General features: G+C 40.3%; 1 protein-coding gene across 1 annotated transcript in view; it reads left to right on the top strand.

Annotated features, from left to right (window-relative positions):
* Positions 1 to 767: 767 nt before the first annotated feature.
* The window catches only part of MYH9 (myosin heavy chain 9), a 56789-nt gene continuing 30862 nt past the window's right edge, over positions 768 to 26694 (top strand). The window contains exons 1-8 of the mRNA XM_008931579.3: positions 768 to 1125; positions 6311 to 6467; positions 16792 to 16819; positions 17403 to 17496; positions 22447 to 22539; positions 23221 to 23284; positions 23821 to 23919; positions 24787 to 24930. Of these exons, the coding sequence (XP_008929827.1) occupies positions 793 to 1125; positions 6311 to 6467; positions 16792 to 16819; positions 17403 to 17496; positions 22447 to 22539; positions 23221 to 23284; positions 23821 to 23919; positions 24787 to 24930 (1012 nt within the window). The 5' untranslated portion in view covers positions 768 to 792. The remainder of the gene's footprint in view (positions 1126 to 6310; positions 6468 to 16791; positions 16820 to 17402; positions 17497 to 22446; positions 22540 to 23220; positions 23285 to 23820; positions 23920 to 24786; positions 24931 to 26694) is intronic.

The raw sequence follows: 26694 nt of genomic DNA, 5'->3' as shown, positions 1-26694 counted from the left end.
TGACCACAGCTTCATAGAAGGCTCCCATTAGAGGATTTTCAACTGTAAAATTTCCTGAACACAGATTTATTCTGTTACTCTCTTGAAGGGTTTTCCTACTGAACGTTATGTAGAAAAAAAAGAAAGAAACTGGTGGGCTGGGTATTACTACTAAGCTGGTGGTGGAAAGTATCTAACATCAGTCTTAACTGGTGTCCTCAAATTATTGCTATCTTTTAGAAGCGAAGTGTGCCTCATTGTCTAGACTGGTAGTTGGCATTTCTAACAAGTTATGGTATTTGATTTATAGCTTATCAGAAGAAGGAGATACAAAGTAAAAGTGTTGATTAAACATTTATGATTATATTTCTGAGCTAGTATCTCTACCAAGTAGAGCAGTGAAGGGCTAATCTTGACCTGAATGTTACTGACATAGTGTCTGATGCTATGAGGATTGGCACAAATTGTTTGGTACTTGGCACTTTAATGTGCTTTCTCTTTTCTGCCAAATAATGGCTTCCAAATGCTTAACGGTCAGTGTTGTGTTGTAGGGGTTTTTTTTAAAACTGCTTGCTAGTTGGGTTTTTTTCATCCTCTTGGCAAGCAAAACCTTGACCTTATTGGAAGTTTGACAACTTTAGCAGTGCTTACTAACATGAAACTAAAGGAGGGGGAGGCATGCTCTGATGACCAGCGATTCAGAGTACTTAGCATGTGCCTATCTGCCACTAGGAATTTGCAAGGCAACTTGAGGCTTTAAAAATATCCTTTTTTTTTTCCCTTCTCTTCACAGGTCCCCAGTTGTAAACCACAATGGCGCAAAGAGATGCAGATAAGTACCTTTATGTGGACAAAAACATCATTAATAACCCCTTGACTCAGGCTGACTGGGCAGCTAAGAAGCTGGTATGGGTTCCTTCAGAGAAGAATGGGTTTGAGGCAGCTAGCCTGAAGGAAGAAGTAGGAGATGAAGCTATCGTGGAACTGGCAGAGAATGGGAAGAAAGTGAAAGTAAATAAGGATGACATCCAGAAGATGAACCCCCCGAAATTCTCTAAAGTAGAAGATATGGCAGAGCTGACGTGCCTGAATGAAGCTTCTGTGCTTCACAACTTGAAGGAGAGATACTACTCAGGACTGATCTATGTAAGTAATCTTGTGTATTGGGGTGAGAGTTCTTGATTACATACTGTGTGAACTTACTGTAATCACTTTACTCCTAAATATGTGTGTTAACCTTTCATTGCCCCTATCGCAACTCCTGTGTGACTTAGCTTCTTCCCTCTACTTACAATTTTTTACTAAACTGTGCCAACCCCTCGCTATTAATATTGAAGCTTTCAAGGAATACTATGGTAAATTTACCTTTAATGTTTTAATGTCTTCGTTTGCAGGGTGTTTTGAATGCCTTTGAACTTTCTTTTAGCAAGAAGCAAGAGCAGTTGGATAGTGGTAGACAGGGAGTCTGATCTGAACTGAACTAAATAATAATAAAAACACAGTTCTAATACACCCAGTGTTTGAATTGTGTTTTCCATATCTGGAGCTTCAGTGGGGAAGAATGCTAATGCCAAGCTTTGTGTTATAAAAATTCTGAATCTCAGATTGTCTTGTCAGAGAAGGAACATATGTGCTTGCATGTGCTTACAGATAGGAAATGTTTCATTTTCCTTCTGCCCCCAAATGGACAAGAGCAGAGATTCCTGCTTCTTACTGCTGTGTAAATGACAAAGGTACCATTTATGGGAGCAACGGTTATACCTGATGAAGCAGGCAGCAACACTTCACTGAATACCGACGGCAATAAACAGGGAAAGGTGGGGAAGGAGACTTTGGAACCTTGATCTGGTTCTTCAGTTCCCTTCTGATTTTTCTCTTCCTGTTGCCTATGTTTAACCAACAGATGTTGGTTGTGATAATCTTTATTAATACTCTACAGTCATAGAATGAATTATTAAACCCAGTGGTAATGTAAAATTTGGGTGCAGTGACTGGTTAAAACAGGAATTAGTGTACCTTGGTTTGTTCATTTTCACACTAGCCTCTGCTTACAGGATTGAAATAGGACTTCTTGAGATGGAATTGTGAGAAGTACTGGATGTTCAGTATTTTTAGGCAGTATGAAATCATCTTCACAGTATATTAGAAGATCTAGTAAAATACATTGTACTAAAGAGTAAATTTCGCATGTAAACATGTATATTAATAAGATCCTCAAAGAAATTTTGTCTAGGTTCCCCCCCACCACTTCTTGTGCTTCCAAAACTTAAAAGCTGATTCTCTTGTCATATGGAGAAGACAACATAAGTAAAAACTCTGCAATATCTTTTTGTATGTTTGGGATGGTTCTTTTGAATGCTTACTGCTTTATCATCCCCTTAGAGCTATAGTCTTTCATGTAGTCATCTTATGTAGAATCTGTAGATGTTCTCTTCTGCCCTAATAGGGACTGATGTTATCTAAGACACCACATAGCAGGAATTCACTCTAGCTGTACATCTTGGGTAGGAACCTTTGTGGACTGTTACCTTCCAAGTTGAGGAGTATGAACACAAGTGAGAAACTCATGACTGACTAGTTCTGTGACCACTGCTCTTCTGGAGTGGCATGAAGGCATAGAGTTGACTCTTGCAGAAATTATCAAAGAACATCTAAAAGATGCAGGGCTGATATAAATTTAGTCTGACTCCCACTGTCTGATGTCAGAATTTGAGAGCTAATGTGATTGGAGGTTAATGCATGTAATTATTCTTGTGGTTAACACCTCCTATTATTGGTCAAAATCTGTTCTCAGAGGGAATAATCTTGGTATTGAGATGAAATGTGATGTGTAAGATCATGTGTAACATTTTTAGAATAGGAAACATTGCTAGTTTATATAGTAAGTTGTTGAAAATAATTCAGCAGTATCTCAGTCTGCTGCACACTGTGCAATGGGCTGTTTCACATATCTTGCAAGATATCGTGAGATTTCTGACGTAGTCTGTGACTGTAATAAAGTGAGTTCTTCTAACTGGATTGTAAGAAGTATTCAAAAATCCCCACACCCTTCACCCAAGAAAACCTAGCATAGTAATTCCCTATTACAGAATCTTAGTCCTGCCAAAACTGTGTTTCTGTGCACTTGTGAAATGGACTGATCTCACCTGTCAGCAGTTCTCAGCAAGTCAGGAGATTAATGTGAAGGCTTAAAATACTTTCATTGGAGTGGCTGTTAGTTGATCATTAATCCGCCTAAAGAAAGGGAGTACACACAATGCACCTCTAGCATAAATGTCTCTGGGAGGATCATAAGCATAATTTAGTTCTGCTCTTGTCCTTTCTCTCTCATTTGCCATCAGGGCTACATGTCAGATTTTTTTTTAAACTTTATTTTTCTGTCTTCCCATCCTGTAAAAGGAAGGGAGAAATCTTATCGTTGGTGCAGGCAAGGAGCATCAAACAGTTCAAGAACTAAGAGCTTGAGTCTGACACCAATGTGCTGTTTCTGTGTGTAGATTGGTTCTGCACTGAGGTGATTTGCTAGTAGACTGGCTTTCTATTAACCCTTTCTATTTGGAATCCTTTATCAGAAGGTCATTGTCAGCTTTTGTGTTGCTTACCTGAACTGCCCTGTTTGTATTCAGTGTGAAACTCAAAACTCAACCTTACACATTCCAGTTATTTTATTCAAATTAACAGTTGCTGGAAAATAAACTTTCTAATGCTGTCAACTTTTGTGCTGTAGATGGTCCTTTCAACTCTTCAGAGCTAGTTTAGCCATTAGAGAAATGAAACTAATTCCAGTTTGGCCTGTGTGTCATTTGAAATAGTTAGTGAAAAGTAATGCCAGAATTCTATTTTTAGATAGCAATGTTTGAGACAAAGTACGGATTTCCAAACCAGCTATGCTTATGATAGGTGAGCCTTTAAACTGGAACCTTGGGTTCAATTCAGGGATTTATGCATATAAGTCGTTACTTCAGCAGGATGAAGATGACTCTTGTCATTTCTGTGGTAGGGCTGGCAGCTTCTGCTCCATACAGCTCAACTTGCTTCCTATAAAACTCTGTCAATGGGCTTGACCAGCAGTTGTGACATGGTGGTCTCACTCAGTTCCCTATCCCAGCCATGATTAGTTGTTTCTCTTTATTAAACAAAAATATCACCTCATACATCTGAGATCATTATGCTGCGTGGAAACTTCCCTTAGGTATTTCTCCTGGCAGCCAGAATGCTGGAAGAGAGTGGTGGCTTCTTCCTGCATAATTGCTTCATGGCTTCATCACTCTTAAGTGAAATGAATGTCTTCCGTTTTCTAAACTGTTGCTCTCATCCGTAAGATTGCTTCAGACCTTTGCACTGTACTTACCTGAAAAGCAGCAGTTCTGATTTGTCAGCAAACACAGCTGTGAAGGGTCACACAAATACAGACAAGAAAACTTACTGTTCCTTGTGGACTTGTATTGTGTGTACTGTGAACATGCTGCTCTTGCCTTGACTCCTTTCTACCTCTTGGCGCTGCTCTGTCTTCCACAAGTCAAAGGTCAGGAAAGTATGACCCAGACTTTCAGCTGATACTCTGTACTGTACGAGTACCGTTGGACTTGATGGAGAGCTAAGGCTGAGGCAAAAGGAACTAGAATTGCCAGGTTGGTTCTGTAAATCCCTTAAACTGTTCCCTTCCAGCACTACCTGAAACCTAACCTGACTAGAATGTCTCATGGAAGTTTAGCTTCTGGAACTTTAGAAGTACTATGCCAAAAGGTTTTTAGCCAACTTTCATGGTTTTCCACTTTGGAAAGAGATTTAGTATTTTCTGTAAGCCATTCAAATGTTGCTCAAATATTTTTTAAAAAAAATGAGTGAAAAAAGAGGAAAAAGAAAAAGAGTAGGTCTGGAAACATCCTGATAGTTTATTTTGGGGTATGGAAAAGGAACCTTAACTATCTATAAAAAATTTTGAGTGAAAACTATATCTGAATCTGCTGCATAGAAGAGTGAACTAGTTACTTAACATGAAGCCATCATGTAGAAACTTCAGATATAAGACCATAAACTGTGTGGTAGATGCTATTTTCACCCTTCTGATCAGTGCAGTCTAATCCTTACCTTTATCTAGCTAAGGAGCTAAATCTGATTAAGTACTCTCTGTGCTCCTTGTGGAGAACTCTTTACCACTCCAAAGCACTCTTTCTTCATTGAGCAAACAATAGAAGAGATGTTGACAGTAGAAATAAAAAGCGCCAAAGGTACTCTCTTCTGGTAGCAGTGCAAGTTGCTGTAGAAAACTGTTCATCTCCAGATGTTTCAAACAGCTGCTTCTGAAGTTGACAGGGAAGTAGGATAGCTCTAAATCCCAGGAGCAAGGCTTGGAATGCTATTCTTAGAATATCTAGGAGATATCCAAGAAGTCTCTGCTTCTCCTATTTCCTTTGTGAGTACAAAGTTGGTTGGGCTTTTTCTTTCAGGTATTCAAATCTCAGAGTTTTGGTTTTTTCCTGTTTTTAAAAAAAGCTTAATATTTTCACTGGAAGTATTTTGTCAGTTGTATTCCATTAGAATTGTATAATTTAAGCCAATGGAAACCAATTGGGAAATCGAGGTTTGCTGTCATAGATCAATGAATTAACCATTTGAAATTAATTAGAAGTAAACTTCAGTAAATGTTGCTGACTATACGACATTAATGACCTAATGGTTTGAATCTAGTTTGAGTCATACTCATTACATTGTAAATGAGGAAAGTGTTCAGGCTGGAAGAGTCTTCAGGAGGCCATCTAATCCAGCTTCCTGTTCAGAACAGGGTAGCACTGAAATTGGCCTAGTCCAGTGGACTTAAACCTTTCAGGAGTACACTGGTCTAATTTTAATTTTAGTAACTATTTTGGCTTGAAGTGTTATTGTGTTGTAGTTGATCAATTACTAGATAAATCCATAGCAAACATGAGGCAGAACATAATAAAATGTGTGCTTCTAGGAGCTGAGCACCTACCTTATACAATAAAATGGCACTTGACCTGAATATAGGAACCTTGAAAGGAAGAAAAGCCAGTCCTAGTGGACTATTAGTTAGCCAAGGAGCAGGCCAGTCACATCAGTGTGACTAATGTGTCAGTTGATGCTCTGTGCATACTTGGAAAAGTTGAGTACTGGTCAAGTTGATATGACTTTAGGTGTTGCTCAGATTCTAATATTGCGTAGTGGGAAGCATCCCACGTGGCATCACTGGAAGAAGTATTTAAAAAAGCACTGTTCAGTTTGTTTGTTTTTTCAAGCAATATACTGTTAAAATATGCAACTATACAACATTTAATTCTTGTCTTTATTTGCTGGGGCGTTTTCTTTCCAGACCTACTCAGGCCTGTTCTGTGTGGTAATCAACCCTTACAAGAACCTGCCCATATACTCAGAAGAAATAGTGGAGATGTACAAAGGCAAAAAGAGACATGAGATGCCCCCTCATATCTATGCCATCACAGACACAGCCTACAGGAGTATGATGCAAGGTAAGTGCTGACTGAGATAATGACTCTTGTTGAAATCCCAAATCAAGGTTGCAGTCAGAACACTGTAGAAGAACAACAACTCACTGCTATCAAAAGACATTGTCGCCCACTCTGTCCTTGTTTACAGACACCTGGCACCTACTTGGTACCACCTTTTGTGTTCAGGTGAATACCTTTCTCCTGCTCTAATGGATTGAAGAACCTTACAAAGAGTCTGGTTAGAGCTAAATTTGACATGAAGAACAAGTTGGTGTGAATGCACAACGTTCAGAGAAGCAAGCAGAACTGAGGTAGCAAATTTTCCCTCTTGGTGATGAGCTTATAGATCAAGATAGCTATAGGTGGGCAGGCAGATGTATTGATTGATAGAGGCTTTTAGCAAAAACCACCTTAAAATCCAATTGTACAATCTAGTTGGGCGAAACAAGCTTAATATTTTTAGGTGTGATGGTCAGTGGTAGCTTTACTGATTGAGAGTTGTTTGGTTACATTCTTATTCTGGTAAAAATAAAACTTCCCATCAGGAAATATTAAGTACATCCGTTGGCTTTTCATGGAATAAAAGACAGCAAGCAGATTGACCTATTTCACCCCCACCCTCACATATACAGCTGAGAATTAGAGAACCGTATATAGTATCTGCAGCTTGTTTGTCACTTGAGAACTTTTAAATATGGAGCTCTGAATATCCTGTGCATATCCCTCATTCTGAGAGGAGGTCTTTTACAGAGTCAGTGCTTGTGTTTGCATGCTTGGAGAGTGTTCAGGTGTGGGGGTATTTTGTGCTTTTCTTCCTGTTTGTCGATGGGTTTTATGAAGAAGCATGCTTTGTAGGGTTTAAAGGGTGTAATGGACAGTTTGATTTGTCGTGACTTGTATGAATGTAAGTACTCCTTTAATTTTTGATGACTAGAAGTGATTAAGGTGTTTGTCTCTCCTAGGTCTTGTCATTAGCTTCACCTTTTTCAACAGCGGCCAGATATAATAAAATTATGCTTTAAAATTCTCATTAGACTCAGTTTTCGAGTTCTGCTTTTCACCTGCCCTCACTACCACTTGCACCACCAAGCACAGGAGGACTGTAGTAATATAGGTTCGCAGAGTGGGAAGGGGACAAGAAAATCTCCATCCTACCTGTGCTAGTGGCTTCAAACAAACTTTGTGTGGAGAAGGCTATGAAAGGTTGCTAAAGCATGGTGCCATGCAGAGCAGAGCACAGGGCTGAGCTAACAAGACAGATCAGTAAATCTGTATTTGTAAAAGCCCGAGGTGGGGAGGGATGAGCATACAGACGTGCTGCAGTGGCCTGGTGGCACAGTATTGATGGTGATTTGTTGAAGATGTGGCAGGTCTTGACAAAATACAGCTATACTGCTGGTGTGTTACTGTGAAATGAGTGCTGTATCCAGAAGAAAAAAACCTGTGAACCTGGACCTATATAGGACCTCATTTCCCTCAGAGAAAGACTGGGTCTGCCATGAAGGACAAGAAGAGAAGCTCCACCTGTACTACACATGGCAGAATGTTGTCCATAAACATCATCCCTTATTGCTTCCTTCTCTCTCTTGCCCTCTCATTGTCAGCTCAAGTACTAACTTGCATTTTTCTTAAACAAGCTATTGACTTAATTGTACCAAAGTTATTGTTCTCTAAAAAGAAATCTTTTCTATATAGAATCAGAAATGGTTTCTTTGGCATTGTTGTAAGGAGACTGAAGAAGTCCTTTTCTTTTACAGACAACAGTCAAACCATTTGAAACTGCCTGTGCATGCATCTTGTCCTTTGTCTCTGCCAGGTATATCATTATGTGGCAGAAGATATCCAAGCAGTGCAATTCTGCAACAAGGGATGGGTGACCTTCCCTGGTCTAATGGTGGTTCAGAGCTAGTGATTAAGCTACATGGATGCTTTCTTTGCTGTTGAAAAGAGAAGATGTCTCCATCAGACCACTGCTTGAACCATGTCTAAAATTTGGAAATCCCAGACTTGACTTGCTTTATTGTACAAAGCAGAAGAATGGCAGCCCTGCCTCTGTGTTCCAAGTATGGGAAAGTTGCTATGAGCTCTACTGGAGTGTTTGCCTTTCCCAGAACAATTCTAACTATGCAGTATTCTCACCAGTATTGATAGTCAAGAGGTTTACCCCATCTCTTCTTTGCCTAGTTTGAGATACCTCGTTGCTGACTTTTTGGAATGCTTGTTGTGAATATCATTTCCAGTTAGCTTTTGAACTAACCTACTTTGACCTTTTTAACTAGGTTTGGAAGGATTTTTCTGTGTGGCTTCACATGTGTGCTATGTGTAGCCTATGTGTGCTAACAAGACTCTTAGAGATTATTTTAGGGTTATTTGCTGCCTTATTTTCTTGTTGCAAAGGGTAACAGTAGCATTCCAATGTCTGCTACTGGGGGTGAGGGAGAGTATGTTGTTGCAGTATGTCTCTGGTCCTGGCCAGCCTCTAGGGCAGTGGAAAGCAGCATTCCTATTCCACTTTCTCATTTTGCTCAGCGGTGGGGGAGGCTTGGTGCAGCAGCCGGTGGTATGGCAGGAATCTGTACAGAGAATAGAAGATGAAAGGGTCGGGTGCTCCACATGAGCCAGAGGCATTTAGGATTAGGCTGCCTTCCCTAGGTTACTTTCAGAACCCTGAAGACTGGGCATCCTTTGTGGCCTGAAGAAGGATAGCAGGCTGTTGGCTCTGACTTCTGTCCGCATGGGGTATAGTTATCTCTTAAGCTGACAGAGTGCAAAAGCTTTTTTTGTTAATTGATTTGGACTCTGATTTTTTTTTGTTGTTGGTTTTCAGTCAGTTTATGGTATTCGAGTAAGCAGGCCTTTCAAAGGGCTGGTTCATCAGGAAAGGAATTGGGAAGGGGAGAGGAAGATGAGAGCTTTGTTCCAGCCTCTGCTAATCCAGAAACTATTTAACCCTTTTCAGGCATCTGTGCTGATACACTGTGGGTGAGCTTGGTCCTCTTTTTGTGTCTGCTGGTTACTCCACTGACAGAAGTGTCATGTGTCACTTAGATATTCTAAGAGATTATATTGCTTTTGTTAATTTTCCCAGAAGTACTTTCTTGAAGCAATAAAATGGAGGAGAATTTGTTCAAAGTAGGTTGTTTGTTGTTGGTTTTGGTTTTTTTCTCTGACCCAAGACTTTGACTCTCAGAAATGAGGTGAGAACATTACTTTGCTGCATGGTACTTGGAGAGACTGTGCTTCAAGAGCAGAACTCTGAAAAAAGCATAACATTTTTGCTTTTAGAGAAAACAACCATTTGTCTTAATGTTTCTGCTCCCTGGGTAACCTGGATGCCAGAAACCTCAAATCTGCTTTCAGAGAAGAGTTAGTCTTCTGATGCTGATAATTGAAGCACGGTGCCTGTAAGTGGAGAGATGTCTTGAGCAAATAAATCATTATTTTAAGGCAGCAGATGTATACTGAAGAGGTACATCCTTTACCTCATTTCATAGTCTCCAGGGCCTCAATTTAGAAAAACATACTTTAAAACTGTTAAACAGCACCCATTTGTCTGTTTGGAACCCATGCAGGGAATTTTCTGTGTCAAATAGTGATAGAAGCTAGAAATGTCATTGGTATCTGGAGCGTGGTTTTGGTTTTAATGCCCTGAAAAGTATCTGAAACTTCTGTAATAGATTAGGTCAGTATGGTTATTCTGGTCTACAAAGCTCATCCTGTTCAATGAAGAGATAAGTAGGAGAGGGAATAGGCAGTACATAGCTAATGAACATACTCTGGGTTTTTTTTACCCAGTTTTCTCCACATTTTTTGGGGAGCTCCTAACATTTCACCTAACAAACCTCTGAAAATCATTGTACAGACCCTCCTTGACCTTGATGGATTAGTCTGCAAAGGAGACTGTGCAGCCAGCACCTTGCTGGTGTTCACTTTGGTGTTAGGTAGTCTCTGGGTTTGGTGTTTAAAAGAAAAAATCCTGAAGCACAGTAACCTCATTTTTTGGTGCCTTGTTATACTAAGGGACGAAACACAGTGTGAAGTGTTTTAAGACAAATCGCCACTGTAGATCCTCATGCACCTCGGGACCAGTTGTGATTTTCACTACAGGCAGTCCTGTAGATCTGCTTCTATAGAACAGAGACCTTCAAGAGTTTTGTTTGTAATTCTTAAATGTTTGCATATCTGTTTAAGTTTCTGAGCTAGCAGAACACTTCTGTTTTAACTTGCTTGCTGCCAAGTAATTTCTCAGATTACTTCTTAGCACTGGTCTGCTGTGCTACACTGCATAATACACTGTCTCAAAGTGCATCTTTCTCTTCTGTATGAGATTCTGTGAGTGCTCATCAATTCAGACCTGCTCAGATTATGCAGAGGCACAGATGTCTCTTTCAAGTTGCATGTAAAGGTCTAGTTCTGTTTTCACTAAACGCAAAAGAATACAGACTGTAGTGTCACTAGTTTGTTTCCAAGATTTGTCCACATTTCTGATGCAAAGGGCAACATTAAATTTGGATACTAATTGCGGAGAATATTAATTTTGATGGTGTCTGGATACAAATAGCGAGAAAATACATACGTAGTTTCTCATTTTCTTAAGAAATGTTTTACGTGCTTTGAATTACTTGAGATTTCTAAATACAGCTCTCAAAATCTGTGTCTCAAAATGTGGTTTCCAATAGAACAAGGAGCTAAAAATGAATCCGTTGCCCACTTGTTTTTTAGTAGCTACCACACCCTTTTCAGTTCATTCCTGTAAACCAGAGCAGGAGCTCCCTGGCAGTCACTTATGTAATGGTCCAACCCCTGCTGTCAGTCTCCCTGCAGTTCACTGTTTTAGTATCATGAGCTGCCTGAGCTTTTGCAGGCTGTATACCAGTTTTTCTTTTCTGTCAGAACTTCATAAACATTTGTGTAACCTAAAATTACAACCTAACTTGTTTTCTGCCATCTCCAGATTCAGTTAAGGAGTGCTAGAGAAAGGGATATGGGCTCTAGTCCAAATATGTCTTGGGGGAATAAATATTTGCATTTGACCCAGTAGGATATATTTCATTTTTCAAATGAAACTTATTTTTCTCCTTGTGGCTGTCCTCAGACTTCAGCTAATGCAGAGCTGGATCTTGGCGCTGCAGAGTTCCTGCCAACTCAAGTGGGTTTTTTTCTCTCTTTTTTTTTAACCATCTTTTTTTTTAACATCTTTTCTGTTGTTGAGAGCTATCATGAATATGCTGTGTTTGTCCTTCATTTGATTTTTCTTTTCTCTTTTTTTTTTTCTTTTTGTGCTTGATGATAGCTTATTAGCATTTTGAAAGCTCTCTATAATGCATTCCTTAAATGATAATGCAAAAACAGGCTCTCAGGCTCTGCTCTGGTGTTCCCCTGGAGTGTTTTTGATCTTGCTCAAACCAACATATAGGTTAAAGCACCACAATGAACACATTTGATTAGATCTGATGCCAGTGGGGTTGTTCTGTGTAGCACAGTGTGTTAGGGGCCTGGGGTTCCTCCTGTGTCAAGAGCCCCAAGGAAAGGACATGGGTTGTAAAATTATGTTGATGTTGGAAGGGAAATTTGAGGAGGCAATAAGAAGCTGAAAATACTGTATGATTGAAGCACTTAGATGCATTTAAGACAAATTCTTGCTTTAGGTCAACTCTATAAGTTGGTTGGCCAGCCATTTGGCTAAGTTGGGCTGCAGGCATTCCCCAGGATGCTGGCGGAGCAGTGTAGTAGCAGGAATTAGGAGGGCCAGGCTGCTCCATCCTGCCAGATGCTCCGTGGTTAGGAGGTGGGTGTTACCATCGAGCTATGGTTAAGCTTTTAGCCTTAATGAGTCAGCTATAGGCAGGGGACTGCAAGCCAAGCCTTTGCCTTTCAGCTCCACTTCCTCTTAGCTGGAGAGATGATGTCACCATTGTGTGAATGCTATATACTTCTCCTTTTATGGAGATGAACAGGCCTGAAACGGGAGTCACTCATGCAGAGGAAGTGGGTGATAAAAGCCTGGTAGGATGTTCTGTAACTGAGATGGAGAGCTTAAATTGCATATTCTCTTCTAGCCTTCCAACCTTTTTCTTCTCCCATCCCCAAACATTTAAAAACAGAAGTCAGGAGTTTGGAGCTGCATTAATTTATCAGTTATGCCAATATATTCGACCACAGCAATTCAGCATTCATTCAGACTTGTTGTTTTGCACTAGAATATTTGGTTGAGGACTTTCTTTGTACAAGAAGTTCCTTTCCTCTTGTGAAAACAAATTTTGGTTTAATTAAGTTTTTAGTATATGCTGAAGCAGTCACCTGTCTAAGATGCAGTCTTTTATTCTTGGACTAAAGAAAGTCAAGAATGAGTTAGATATTATGGGGTTTTTTACATAGTAAAATTAAACTACTGATCTTATTATACAATACTGCTGTACAGTTTAAAATTAAAGGATGTTTTACTTCCTGAATTTCTGGATGCTTGAGGCTGCTGCATCTTATGATCACTTGAATACTATGGTGATGAGAGCTGAAGAAGAGCCTAGATAAAAAGCTTTCCTTGTCAGCTGGTTTGAAATACAGAACTGTTGCTATAATTAACTAATGAGTTGTTATTCTGGATTATTTTTAATAAGTAACTCTGTTTAGGATTGAAAAGCAGATGCAGATTTCTTTTAATCAGGCATTTCTTGATTGTGTTATTATAAGCAACTGAGTTTATTGTACCCAGCACATTCTCTTTTGCTGAGTAGGTTGCTTGCACAACTGACAGTAAAATACAGGCAAGTGCTGACTGAAGTTGTGCAGAACGCCCATGTTGAATGCTTGGCTTTTTTTTTTTTTTTTTAAAATGAGGTGGAGGTGGCCTCTTGCCTGGACAACTGAATTCTGATTCATGATGGCTCAAGTCAGCATGGTATGGAGAATGATTATTGGCATTTTAAACGATTCTTAACTGAAATTGTATCTGAGAGTTATGCTTTGTATGCATTAGCTCTTTGGCCCTTTGGTCGGCTCTAGTTTCCTGTTGCTCAACACATTATTTGAGTTGTCTGTCTGTACACAATTAGAAGAATTCCAGCTATCCCAATGACTGTTGCTTTGCAGTCCTGGGAAAGAATTTCCCCCGGATTGCAAACAGGAATGTTGCCTTTTATGGCAGTGTCTGCACGCTCCCGGTGACTTGCCTGCACTCGCAGGTACGTTCCTGCTGACTTAAAGCAGAGGTGACTAAGGCAGCTGCAGTGGGCCACCAGGAAGGTATGTTGGGGGAGGAATACTGTGCCAAGAGGATTTTGAACACTGTCTGTGACTTTTCCTGCCTGAGCACCTTTCAACACCTTGCTCTGTGTTAAGGCAGGGAAAAATCCTGTACTCGCCCCTTTGAGACTTCCTAGGATCACTTCAGGGTGCTGTTGTTACCTTGCCTCACTGGAATGAGGCTTGAAAGAACTTCTCAACTAAGTATAACAAAACTTGGCATGATCAAGAAGTGTTCAGTGCCAAAGAGCTTCTTGGTTTCATTCGATGTTGATCATCTCTTTTTCTGTTGGGCAGTCAGTTTATCTGTCTGCCTACCAGTACTCTTTTACTGGATCATCTGGAGGAGAGGGAATGGGAAGGCATGTGCTATTCAAGTGCTTGGGGCTCCACTGCCTGTTTAAGAAGCCCCAGCTCATATTCCAGGATCAGAGCTGGCTACCAGGAGTAAGGAGCACCTTCCTTAGAGTTATCTTTTTAAATGTTTTTTTTTTCTTTCTCTCAAATTGACTTCTTAGAAAAACCTCTAGTACCTGAATGCAAGTATATTTTCTCAGACAAGTGGACTGCTTGTTTATAGTCAAGCTTTTGAAAGTCAAATGTTATTCAGAGGCACAGTCTTGTCCTTTCACATAGCTGCTTTGCAATGGAGGATTGTACCTAGGTGTTGCACTACCCAAGAATACATTTCCTTAGGCAATCCATAAATGAGTCATTAGTTATTCCCCTGATCCACCCTCAAAGTGCCCAGTCATGCAGAGGGCTGGCATGCGCCTTCTGAGCCCTTGACCCACTGGGAACCTTGAATGTGTGGGGCTTTTGAAGCTGGCTAACCTCTACTCTTGCCCTGTCCCTCAGCAAAAGGGGTACATGTCTCAAAGACAGTGAATTAAATTCAACACTTGAAAAAATGAATATGCAATGCAAGTAAAGCAGCAGCATCTAGCTTTGAAGGCTTAAGAATTTGCCAGGCCAAAACCGTTTGAGTAGTGATTTTCTTCTGCTTGCTTTCTTCCAGACTTGGGGCTGATCAGCTCTTTCTGAGAACATTAGCAGGGTAATGACAGGTAACATTCTGAGTATTAGCAGGAAAAGAGCTGATTATTTTTCTCTCATTTTTTTTTGCTTATCTACATACAATCAGTTTCCAGTAAAGAAGCTTAAGAGCAGGAGTTGTGTATCTGTAGCACGTGAACCTAATGCTTTCATTATTGGTTTCAGAATAATTTAAGAGAAGATGGAATCGCAAATTTGGCAGGTTTATCAGCTTTCCTTATTCCATAAAAATATGTCCACAGGCTAGCTATACTCCTCTCTTTATAAACTGAGTTTTTAGAAGATTTTTCTTGATGAATATGGCATTCTTGATGTTAAAACTGAAATGCTAAATTCACTTGCAGCAGCGGTATTTAAGGGTATAGAAAGTGGTTTCAGGTACTTGAAATCTATCACACTAGAAAACCTTCCCTAATTACAGCTCAATCTCTTTATCTTGCACAAAACAACTTGAATGGTGACTTAATTATATCGTCTAAGTACTCTGTGGTGGGAAGAATAATGAGTGCACTTGATTTCTCTAAGCTATGGGAAAAAGGATTAGAAAGAGCCAGTAGCTAAAATGTGGAGACAGTCACAAACATCAACATAACTGACAAAGGTTACCAATTGCTGAAATAATGTATTAGAGCAGTGAATTGTATACTTAGGGATGTTTAAAGCTTGCTTTTTCTCTCTTCACAAATTAGACCTCAACCCAATGCAAAATTGGGACTTGGCGGAAAAAGAAAAGTGGAGATAAGTGAATGAAATCTGACCACTGCTGTATTACTGAGCTTCTCAAACTGGATGATCTGACAGTCCTCCAGTCTTGATTTTAAAACAGACAAACACCTAAAATGAAACAAAACAAAAAAAGCCACAGCCTAGTGGGGATTTTGAGTTTGGTGGCACAGTGTGTTCTGTGAGTGCCCCAATGGCTCTTGTGGACTGTCAGTGAATGACTTGCTGTGCCTGTTTGTTCCATGTTTGAACAGGTCTTGCTGCCCTTGTGATCACTACAAGCCACTAAGGCTGTTCTGGTATAGGTATTGGCACTCTCCAGTCTGCCCAGTGCTCCCAGCTCGTTCCTGGTGCTGTGGAGAAGGAATGGGATGCAACCTGGGGGCCCAAGCGGGCACAGGGTAGAGGGGTAAATGAAAGGTGAAACAAGGCAGAATCAGGGGAGTGTGTTCACAAAGAAATGGTGCAGGAGCTGTGGAATGAAGGCATGGTGGAAGGACTAGTCAGGAGTGTGCATAAGGAAGTGGAATCATAGGTGGAAGCTGAAAGGAGATTAAAAGATGTGGGAAAAGATAGTGGTGAATAGGCTGGGTGAGTTAAGTTCTGTAACTGGAAAGATATCATCCACAGATGGGAACTGAACACAGGCATTAGTATGTGTGGTGGTATGTAAACATGAAGAAGAAAAGGTTTCTGCTGTTACCAGCTGCTGTGTTAATACAATAGGGGTTGGTGCCACAAACAATCAGCTGTACAGGATGTAAGCTGCCGCTTAGTGTCGTAGTTTTTGAGTCCATTCTGTACAAAATAAGTAACGAATATTTCTCACTGAACTTCCAGTGTTTGTTTTGGAGTGAAAGCTTCTGTTTGATATGAGTCTTTGGCACTTTAGGATTTGTAACAGTTGCTGTCCCGCTTCCCCTCTCCCCCTTCCATTTTCACTGCTCTGCTGATAACTTTGGTAAGTCAGTATGGGCCCAGTATAATAAGGGCGAGGCAGCTGAAGAACAAGGAGATGCACATCAAACTGTAGCTCTGTGGTAAAGAAACATTCAATGGGAGACTTCTGTATTGTTTGTAGAAAAATTGTAATGCAAATAATCTTTCTGGATGAAGAAAACTAAACTGCTGTGGTGCCATTATCCTTTGGCATATGGTAGGAGGTTGGGGTCTTCTGCCAGAGAGGAGGTTACCTGGCCATGTTTCTAAAGATACTTGTCAGTGTTTACTAGTTCCTGGTTTTGTCTTTGATATTGATTTCATTCTGTCAGAGAAATTCAGTTTTAGAGTCCTAGTCTGACTACTTTTTTATATTTTATTCTAGATCGAGAGGATCAGTCCATCCTTTGCACGTGAGTATTTACAGTTGCCAGCTTGTCTGCATGTCAAAGCTTGTGTTTTTATGTTCTTGGTTGAAGGACTCTCTTAATTTTGAGTGCTGGTAGTAGGCTTACAAAATCAGGTAATAATGGAGAGTCAAGGAGGGTCCCACTACAGTTCCTCCAATATATAATTCTTTCTGCAAAATAAGTGGAAGAAGGATGGTTTTGAAACAGCCCCTGTGCTCAAACTACTGAAGTAATACAGCTTTGTCAATGGAAAAGGCTTCGAGTGGTCCTTCAGATTTGATGCAGCTGTAATGTTTCAGTTCATTCATACTGCTGAGGCTGATAGAGTAACAGATACTCTTGATACAGCAATTTCTCTTCTAGACACAGTAAAATTGATTGGCCCTCAGTCCTGCTTACATGTGGAACCTGCACCCAGCTGCAAACTGGCTGAGGGTACAACTGCAGTCCAGCTTTTTCTCCTTTTGAGGGAGGTGCTGCAATGGCCAGAATGCAGTTAAAAATGTCTGTAACCCTTTTGGGGTTAGAAGTATAAATATGTCCCCCTACCTCTTGTTTCTGAATGAACTGCATATTTTCTTTACAGAGGTGAATCAGGAGCTGGTAAAACAGAGAACACCAAGAAGGTCATTCAGTATCTGGCTCATGTTGCTTCCTCACACAAGTCTAAAAAAGACCAGGTAAGACCTAGGTTTACTGACATTTTATTGCTGTGCTGACTTTGGACAATAAGTATGTGTTCGCTGATGCTGGTAAAAGCCATATTGCTCTGTAGAAGCTTAGGTTTTAACATCTATCAGGGAACTGAGGAGGACAGTGAACTGTGAAACAATAAAAGTTTGTAAAAAATGGCAAGCTAGGGAAAACTGTTCAAAGTCATAATTCCTTTGATTCAATGGAGCTACAGTGGGGATAAGCTCATCCACAACCTCTTGGATTCATGGGCCAGTGCATTGGCAAGAGCTGCTGTAAGTGAAGCATCACCTGTACTGATCTTTTCACATGGATGTATTGCTTATAACCAGTCTAGGCAGTTTAAAACTGATCTGTCCATGGAGGATTTGTCTCCTTTCTTCTGTACCATCAAAGATTAGGTCTGGCTATTATATATACTGTCTCAAAACTGGAGAATACAGTGATAGGCTAGTGGACATCAACTGAAAACTTAGAAATTTTACAAAAACATTAGAAGGGGGGAAAACAGCCAAGTGTTAGCAGCACATGAAAGGAGGGTGGTGATGATGGTGGGAGGACTTTAAAGATGTCTCACTTATATTTTTTTCCCCTCCCTCTCCCCCGATGGACTATTGCCGAATTCTTCAGTTGTATCCTCGTAGGTGAGCTGCACGTTTACTGCACGTTCTGCACCAGGAATGCATTTTCTGTCCCATTGTGTGATTTTTTTGAGCAGCTTTTCACTCCACACCAATATCACTTTCTGCAGCTAAAACAAATCCATAGACAATTCACAATTTTTATTTTTTTTTGTGTGGTGCACAGTAATTTTTTTGTAAGGATGTTCAATTGGAGACTATAGTGATATCAAGAATACTTGTGTGCTCAATACTAGTTTGCATTTAAAGTTTTTCTTGCAGGGTTTTCTGAGATATACCATTTGAGAAGTGTTCATCCAGGACAATAGGACTGGACAAGGCTTTACTAGAACCTGAAGCATACAATGTGTGTGTGTTCCTAGTAAGATTAATGTAGTTGAAGTATTTAGCTTTCTATTCCTTGCAGTGAGTTGTGGCTGTGGGTTGCAAAGAAAGGTCACAGGGAAGGCTGCTCTGCAGACAGGGTGTTCCAGGACTGTGGGCTTGTTAGCCAGAGCTGAACACACTGGAAATGTTCACTGGTGAGCTGTGTAATGAAAGCCAGGTGCCAAGTGTGTCCACTATATCTCTACATAAGAGTTTTCCCATAGTAGCCTAAAGTGTTGGCATGTCTTATGTGTGTAGAGTATATAAATAAGAAGGCATCTCTGCATGCAGGCACACTGTGTGTGCACACGCACACAGTAGTAACTAACTTCTGGAATCCAACCAAAAAAAAACGTTCCATGTGCCAAACTTTCAGACATATGAAGGCTTTTTCCATGGTCTGTCAGTAGCTGTATTTAGAAACATTCTCCTTTTTTCTTTTTTTTAAGTGTGGAAAATAGAATCATGGGGTTGAGTTAAGTATTCTTCCACTGCTTGTCCTTGAGCAAAATTTGAACCACCGAAGCAGGACAGGACCAGTTGGACTGGTTGGTGATTTGCCCAAGTTTGATATTTAATTTTTTCCCGTAAGTTTTGATTTTTTCCAAAAAGTCTTGCAGCTCACAGTTTGTTCCAGCTTTGTGACTAAACTGGCCTTAGCAGAGGGGATTTAGAGCTGGAGTCTTTGAATGTTAATCGGTAGAGTGCTCTCTGCAAAAACTCTTTACAAAGCAAACTTGGAACCAGAGTATAAGAGTTCATGAAATTGAATACATTTAATTTTTTGATGATCTCAGGTATACTGGTCATGGCAGATTCTTTGTCTTTAATTAGGATATGATAATGTTGAACCTTTATGCTGCAAGACTAGCCATGAAACATAAACAATGATATTATAGAGAGTAGTGGTGCTTTATTTACCATGAAGGTTTCTTGATTGTCACCTATAGAAGTTTGGGATGTAAACCCCTGTTTTTCCAAGTATCAGAACAAAATCAGATTTATAAAGCATATTCTTCAGCTCTAGCTCACTCATTTTGGAGGTAGTGATGCATTCCACCATTCTTTTCCAGTGCATTAGTATATTCAGCTAAATAGCTTCTACCTGCATGGTGTGACTACTAAGCACATTAAGGCTCCTTTGGGGGTGTACTAAATCTATTTAAATATTTGTAACAAAGGTTAAGTTACTGATGACCTTTCTCCTTTCCATGTCCAGCCACTGTTGTTGGGATTCAGTTATTTGATAATCTCTCCCATGACTGTGGAGAAGAATACAAAAGCAAATCCCTGAAGTGTAAAAAACAAAGCAACAAAAAACTCCAACAAACCAAACAAATAGCCCAAACACCCTCACCCATATGTTTTTTTTAAATTGCATGCTGTTACAGGTAGCTGTGATTTCTGGATGCCTTTCTCTATACTTTCTGAAGAATAAATGACTGGCAGAAGTTCTACCTTGCATACAAAATTTTCCAGAAAGTGTATGAGATGCAAAAAATTCAGAGTACAAGGTAGATGTCAAGGATTTTATTTGCTTTAAATTGGTGTTGTAACTTCAGAGCAGTAGAAATAGAAGAGTGTTGGACACTGCCCAGCCACAGGGTAACAGATCCGATAGCTTTTACAGCTTCTGTTTTCATGAGGAATATAGTACATACTTCAAATGCACGCCAAGTATTAAACAAATTTGTTTCAGGTCAAGGAATGGCAATTACAGGTGCAAGAAAATTGGCAGCATCTTAATGATAGGAACCTTAGAATTTCTAGAAAGCTTGTGATGGACAGGTCTGTGTTGTACAGGTTTTGCTTTACAAAATACCCGTTATATAAATAACAATGAAGTATCTTCCATCAGTGGAAGGTAGCCATCAAAATTTAAGGTAAAAACACCCAACAAACTCCACCCAAAAACCTCTTTTAAATTTTAAACATAATGAAATTGACTTTTAAACAAAGCGTGCTAGTGAGGAATGGATACGGTAATTGTAGACACTTAATCTTATGTGCCATTGCTGTGGCATGCTAAGAACTCGATTTTTCCCACTGTATCATGGTGCTATGGCAGGTCAGGAGGGCTTACTGATTTAACCAACTCTTCAACCTTTTCCTCTCCCTGTAGCCTGGTATTGTTGTGAGCCTGAGCTGTCATTCTCTATGCCTATTGCTACCTTGGTGTTAAAGAGACATAAGCACCTCTAGCCCACAGTTTATCAACACCACCTTGAAACCAGTGACACTTTTTCCTGAGGTACTAAATAACAGGAGGCACTATAGTATGGATTTCCATAAACTTCTGATCTTTGTGTAGCTAAGTATGACCTTGGTTTTATTTTTAGCCAAATAATTAAAATAGATCTGTTATCAAAGCCTGATTTCTCTTCCTTTCTTGTTCCATAGTTGGGTTTAAATGCTATGTTGCTGTCATCTCTCACTTGAATGGTAATAGATTGCAGTCACAAACAAAGGTCTAGGACTTCACTGCAGGATGGGGAAGAGGAATGGGGTGAGGGAAGAGCACTCCAACTTCAATACATGTGCCAGAACACAAGGGGAAATGTGACTGCCACACAGTTTCAAGGACTGAACCCTAGTTTCAAGGACTGAATCCTAGTTTCAAGGTTTTCTCCTCACAGTGCCACATTCTGGGTCTGTGCTGATGTCCAGCTCAGGTTCCCTTACCAGGGCTAAGCCCCTAGTTGTAGATACTTGACAGTGAATGAAGGTGTTTGTAGCAGCCGCCCCTTCTGTACTTGTGCAGTTCTGTAGGGGGTGAGGGTCTTGTTTGGCTCTGCACTTTGCAAGCATGAAGTGAAATGATTGTGGAAGTAAAAAGTAAAGACTTGTAGTTCATTGTACAGTTTCTCATATATCTTCCACCTTTTTTTATTGCATGTATTTTGAGAGACACTGTGTAAGAACTAATCTCTTTGAGAACAAATGGGAACAATTTTCCTTTAGAAATAACCTTAAATAGTTTTCCCATAAATTCCAGCTCTCACAAATCAAACTTCATTTCCATCTGTTATGCACAGGCAGTCTTGAGTACTTACTGATAACTGCTAAAAAGAGAAACATTAATCTAAACTGTAATTTTCTGTCTCCAGAGGCTTTTTAGGTGATCTTGAAATATATAGAACTCCATGCTTTTAGCACAGAGGACAAGTAATTTTTACAACAGCCAGGGATACATCTAGAGCCTGCAGGGAAAGGTGAATATGCTGCAGTGGTCTAGTACTTGGCAGGGATAAAGGTTCTGAATTTCTTTTTCTACAATTCCAGCATTTTGTGTTCCTTGAGGGGAGGAGTGTGTGAATATGGCAGCGGAATGCAAGCAATCATGCAGTTTGTGGGATACCACTAATTCTCTTTTTTGTGTGTGCCTCTTTACAAAGGAGGTTTTTCCTTGTTTGTATTTTGGAAGATGTAGACTCTTACAAAAGTGCAAGCATTTTTGCCTTCTGTTTGGTTTTTATAAAACATTAGACCTTTTCAGGCTAACTATTACTAGCAGCATTCAGAGCTGTCTTTAAGTAGCAAGACAGGATTTTCCTCACTCTTCCAGCCTATATGGCAGTACACTTCTGGGATGAGGGCCTGGTCTTGGATGGTATGGTGTTTCACTTTAATCCTGGGAAGTCTGCGGGATGTTACAGCAAATGGCTTTGAAGGGCTTCTTGTTAACAGAAGGACAGCACTGCGATGTGCTTGTGTTGAGGAAGGGAATAAGGCCATATTTGTGACTGTTTCTGCTTCACCCAGATAACTAATGAGTCTCCTTCGAAGGTTTAAGTGATCATCTCCTAAGGTTTAATATGGCTTCTCTACAGCAGATGCCAACTAGTGTGAATTGAAACTGCAGCGCTGGTTTGACCCAAGGTTAATGCAATGAACTGCTACCTACTTTATTAATTTTGGATTTTTCTCCAGGGAGAACTGGAGAGACAGTTGCTCCAGGCTAATCCCATCCTGGAGGCCTTTGGAAATGCCAAGACAGTCAAGAACGACAACTCCTCAAGATTCGTGAGTATTACTGTCTGTCATGAGTGCCTGTATTCTGTACTTTCCAGAGGGAAGACTTGTTCTGCTTTTTGATGAATTGCTGTCAGGGACAGGATAACTGACTGTGAGTGATTCCTTCAAATTAATCTGGGAAGTCAGTTGCATTCAGTCAATTATCCAGAATAGATCAGTTAGGTCTCTAGAATGAAGAAACGAGAGCCTATGCCAGGATCACTTATGCTGATTTTTATTGTAAGTAATTAGTCAGTTTTATCCTGGAGAGCAAATACTGTTCCTTATTTTGCTTGCTCTGGACAGCAGTGGGCAACATCTGAGAGGGCAGGTGGGGGAGCTGGAGCTAACTGAAAATGGTTGAAGCTAACACTGAAGGAGGTGGAACTGTCTAGATAACATGTGAAACTGAAGGGACCCTGGTTGTAGGAAATCTAGGTGGAAACATAGTGAGTTTGAACTGTAGACTGCCGGAATGTCAGAGATGTCTGGAGGTGTTTGGTGTCTTGTTAAATCGCTGTTGTGATCAGCAGGCATTGCCTATTGGCTGACCTTAGGTTTTGCCCAAAACCTGTCTGACCTGTTCTGAGTTTCCTTTCCTGGATTAAAAACAGGAGGTTTACTTTTTTTGTTTATTGGTGTTACCAGATAGAATGAATACTAATTTTAATGCTATTATTTTCCTCTTAGGGCAAATTCATCAGAATCAACTTTGATGTCAATGGCTACATTGTTGGAGCCAATATTGAGACCTGTATCCTTTCTGTAACCACTTGAAAGAAGAATAAGTTAAAGGCACGTGATAATGGCACCTAACACTCTCGACTTTACCTGTTTGAGAAAGCAATAGGAAGCACTCTAAATTCATGCTAACAAGATCACTGTTGTAATCTCCTGTTTCCTCATATAGTCGTTTGTGACCTTTGTGATCATGGTGGGGTATTTTCTGAATGAATGAATTCTAATCTTAGGGGACTGAAATGCAAGCATAAACTGCAGTAATATGAATAGGTTTGGAATAAGTCATTCTTGTTTCTGTCTAAGGCAAGTGGGGATGGATGGCCACTGTTTTTCTGGTTTTTATCAGTTAAGTCTCTCTTGCCACAGTCATCATTCAGAGGCTAGTAAAACTAAGACCAGAAGCACAGGGGGTTGTTGACTGATAATGATTGCTAAGTCAATACCCCTGTCAACTGGCATGAGGAGAATGTCAGGCAATATGAGTTTTTTCTCCTACCATAGAATAGGAAGTGATTTGTATGTCCTGTCATATGCCTTGACTCTCTGAAGATCTACTGGAGAAGTCACGTGCAATTCGCCAGGCCAAAGAGGAGAGAACCTTCCACATCTTTTACTACCTGCTCTCTGGGGCAGGGGAGCATTTGAAGAGTAAGTATGGTTGTGTTGTGATGAATGAATCCCATAATTACAACAACAGAGGGTTCAAAACACTTGTAGACTAGGACCTGTTCCTTCACAATTCCTTGTCTTGGCCTTTTAGATATGGTCAGCTCTCCTCCACTTCTTTCATGCACTCATACATCTATCTGCCCTCCCCCCGCACTTCTCAGTTCCTGAAAACTTGCTTCTCTGGTTCCTTCCTGCACTTGTCTCTGTGCCAGCAATGACTCTACGCCCTTCCTTATCTAAATCACTGTCCCATGTTTAGTCTAGTCTTGCATGATGTAAACTATTCTAGTGCAGGAATGGTCCTACAGGGATGTACTCAGTGTTTAACTGAGTGGAGCAAATCTGCAAGCAGCTAAGCAGCTCTACCAGTCTGAGATCCTAGTACACCTAGCTTTAATACGTCAGCCTAGTAACCAGGGTCTGTGTTATGCAAGAGCTGCAAATTGATCTGGAGGGAAGGACACAAGGAGAGGACTTTCTCATAGTAGCTACTGTTTCAAGAGCTATATATTAACTTTTATCTAACTTGAAACAAATGAGGTATCTGAAATTAAAGGCAAATTTACTTTCAAATTAATCCCTGCTTCTTATAGACTTAGGGCATAATGATGATTGACACTGCTTTGGTGGAGTAGTCCAGAGGAAGGAATAGAAAAAAATGAGACAGAAAAACTCTGATTTTATCTAAAATACATTAAATGTTCAACCCACAGTAAAACTGGGCTTAATCCCATATTCATCCAGTGCCTGGTAGTATATGAGAGTCAGAAATTTTTCTTGGTGGTAGCTTGTTGTCTGTTAAAACAAACAAAAACATAGTAACTTCTTTCTCAATTCTTTCCTAAGATGATCTGCTGCTGGAGCCTTACAACAAATACCGCTTCCTTTCCAATGGGCATGTTACGATCCCAGGCCAGCAAGACAAAGACATGTTTCTGGAGACCATGGAGGCAATGAAGATCATGGGCATCCCAGATGAAGAGCAGATAGGTATGAATATGCAAGGAACAAAAGAGGGAACAGATCATGTCTCTGGAGCTTTTTTGTTCTGAGGTTCTTTTTTTATTTTGATTTGGGTTTGTTTTTTTTTTCAGTTTGTTTGTTTGCTTTTTGTTTAGATTTTTTTTTTGTTTAGTTTTGCTTGTGTTCATTCCTGCCCCCTGTGCTCCAAGTGAACAGTGTGCAAGTAATAAAATTTAGTGGCTTTGGAGTGACCCACCTCTGGATCTACCAGCACAGTTTCAGTTTATACAGTTCACTATAGGAGTCAAGCAGCTAATGAAAACATGCTTCTTGCTGTTTTTGTTCCCAGTCTGAGGACTGTATACCCAGTTTATGAATGACACATCCAAGATACAAGAATCCCCTCAATTCTCTTGTGCTATGCAAGGCTTGTGTGCTCCCCCTTATCCCTAAGCAGTGGCTTTGAAGTATCTAATCCAACCACTGCTGGATTAGTCCTTTGAGAATGGGCTGGTCATAGTGCCTTTCTTTTCAGCTTAACACTGAACTGCTGATCAGAAATTAATATTGTCTGATACTGGGAGCACAGTTCCATGACAGGGAAGATGGAATTGCATTCAGCCAGCACAAAGTGCAGTGATATGTATTCACCAGTGCTCTGTGCTCTCTTTCATGATCTGCCTCACTGTTTCAGAATCAGTGTTCTGTAAAATCTCACTTTCCAAATGTATATGGTCTTCTAAAACTAGGACTATTATTCTATGCTGAAGCAAGCAAGCATCTGTGGTGGTTTGAGGTCACCACCTCCTCTGCTGGAGGTTGCAGCTCTTGTGGCTGTAGGGAATATGTGCCTCTGCCTTAAATATTGCTCTTCACAGTCCAGCCTACTAAAAATCCATGCTGTTGTTATCCACAGTTTAATAGCCTTCTTGATATTCTGGATCATCTGAGGCTGAAACTGCTGTATGGCCGTGAAGAGAAACTTGCTTAAACCAAATAAAAAAATTGGCAGCCTAATTCATTGTCAGGATGTCCTCCTATGCTCAGTTTTTTGAGTTGAGTTTTTTAATGTATGCTCTAGGGCATGTCTTTGCTGTCACATAGATGAGCTATTGGTTCCAGCCACTACAGCAAAAATAGCTTTAGTGTTTCGTACTTGCTGTTCAAAGGGTCAAGTGCCTTAATGTTCCTTAAAGGCTTGGAAGAACTGCCTAGCTGCGTGGTAGATGTAAAATCTAAACACTATCTTTATTTATAAGACCATATCAAAATAAGATGTCTGTTCAGGTGCTAGGACTCCAGATGCAGCCGTCAAACCACTGAATTTCATAACATGCCTCTAGTAACATAGAATCATGTAATATCCTGAGTTAGAGGGAACTCAGAAGAGTCATTGAAGATCAGCATCCTGGCTCTGCACAGGGCCACCCCAAGAATCACACCATGTGCCTGAAAGCATTTTCTAAACACTTCAACTCTGATGGCCTTGGTGCTGTGACTGCTTCCCTGGGGAGCCTGTTCCAATGCTCTTTTCCTAAGATCCAGCATAAACCTTCCCTGACATAGCTTCAGGCCATTCCTTTGGGTCCTTCACTGGTCACCAAAGAGAAATGTAGTGCCTGCCCCTCCACTTCCCCTTGTAAAGGAACTGTAGGCTGCAATGAGGTCTCCCCTCAGTCTCCTCCAAGGTAAACAAGCCAAGTGACCTCGACCACTCCTCCTCCAGCTTCCCCTCAAGGCTCTTAACTATCTTCATAACCTTTCTTTGGACACTCCATAATAGCTTTATAT

The sequence above is a fragment of the Manacus vitellinus genome, unplaced genomic scaffold (genome assembly GCF_001715985.3).
Source record: "Manacus vitellinus isolate BGI_N305 unplaced genomic scaffold, ASM171598v3 scaffold_5_pilon, whole genome shotgun sequence".
Lineage (NCBI taxonomy): Eukaryota > Metazoa > Chordata > Aves > Passeriformes > Pipridae > Manacus > Manacus vitellinus.
Note: the sequence above shows the minus strand (reverse complement) of the source record. Positions and strands in the feature narration are given on the sequence as shown.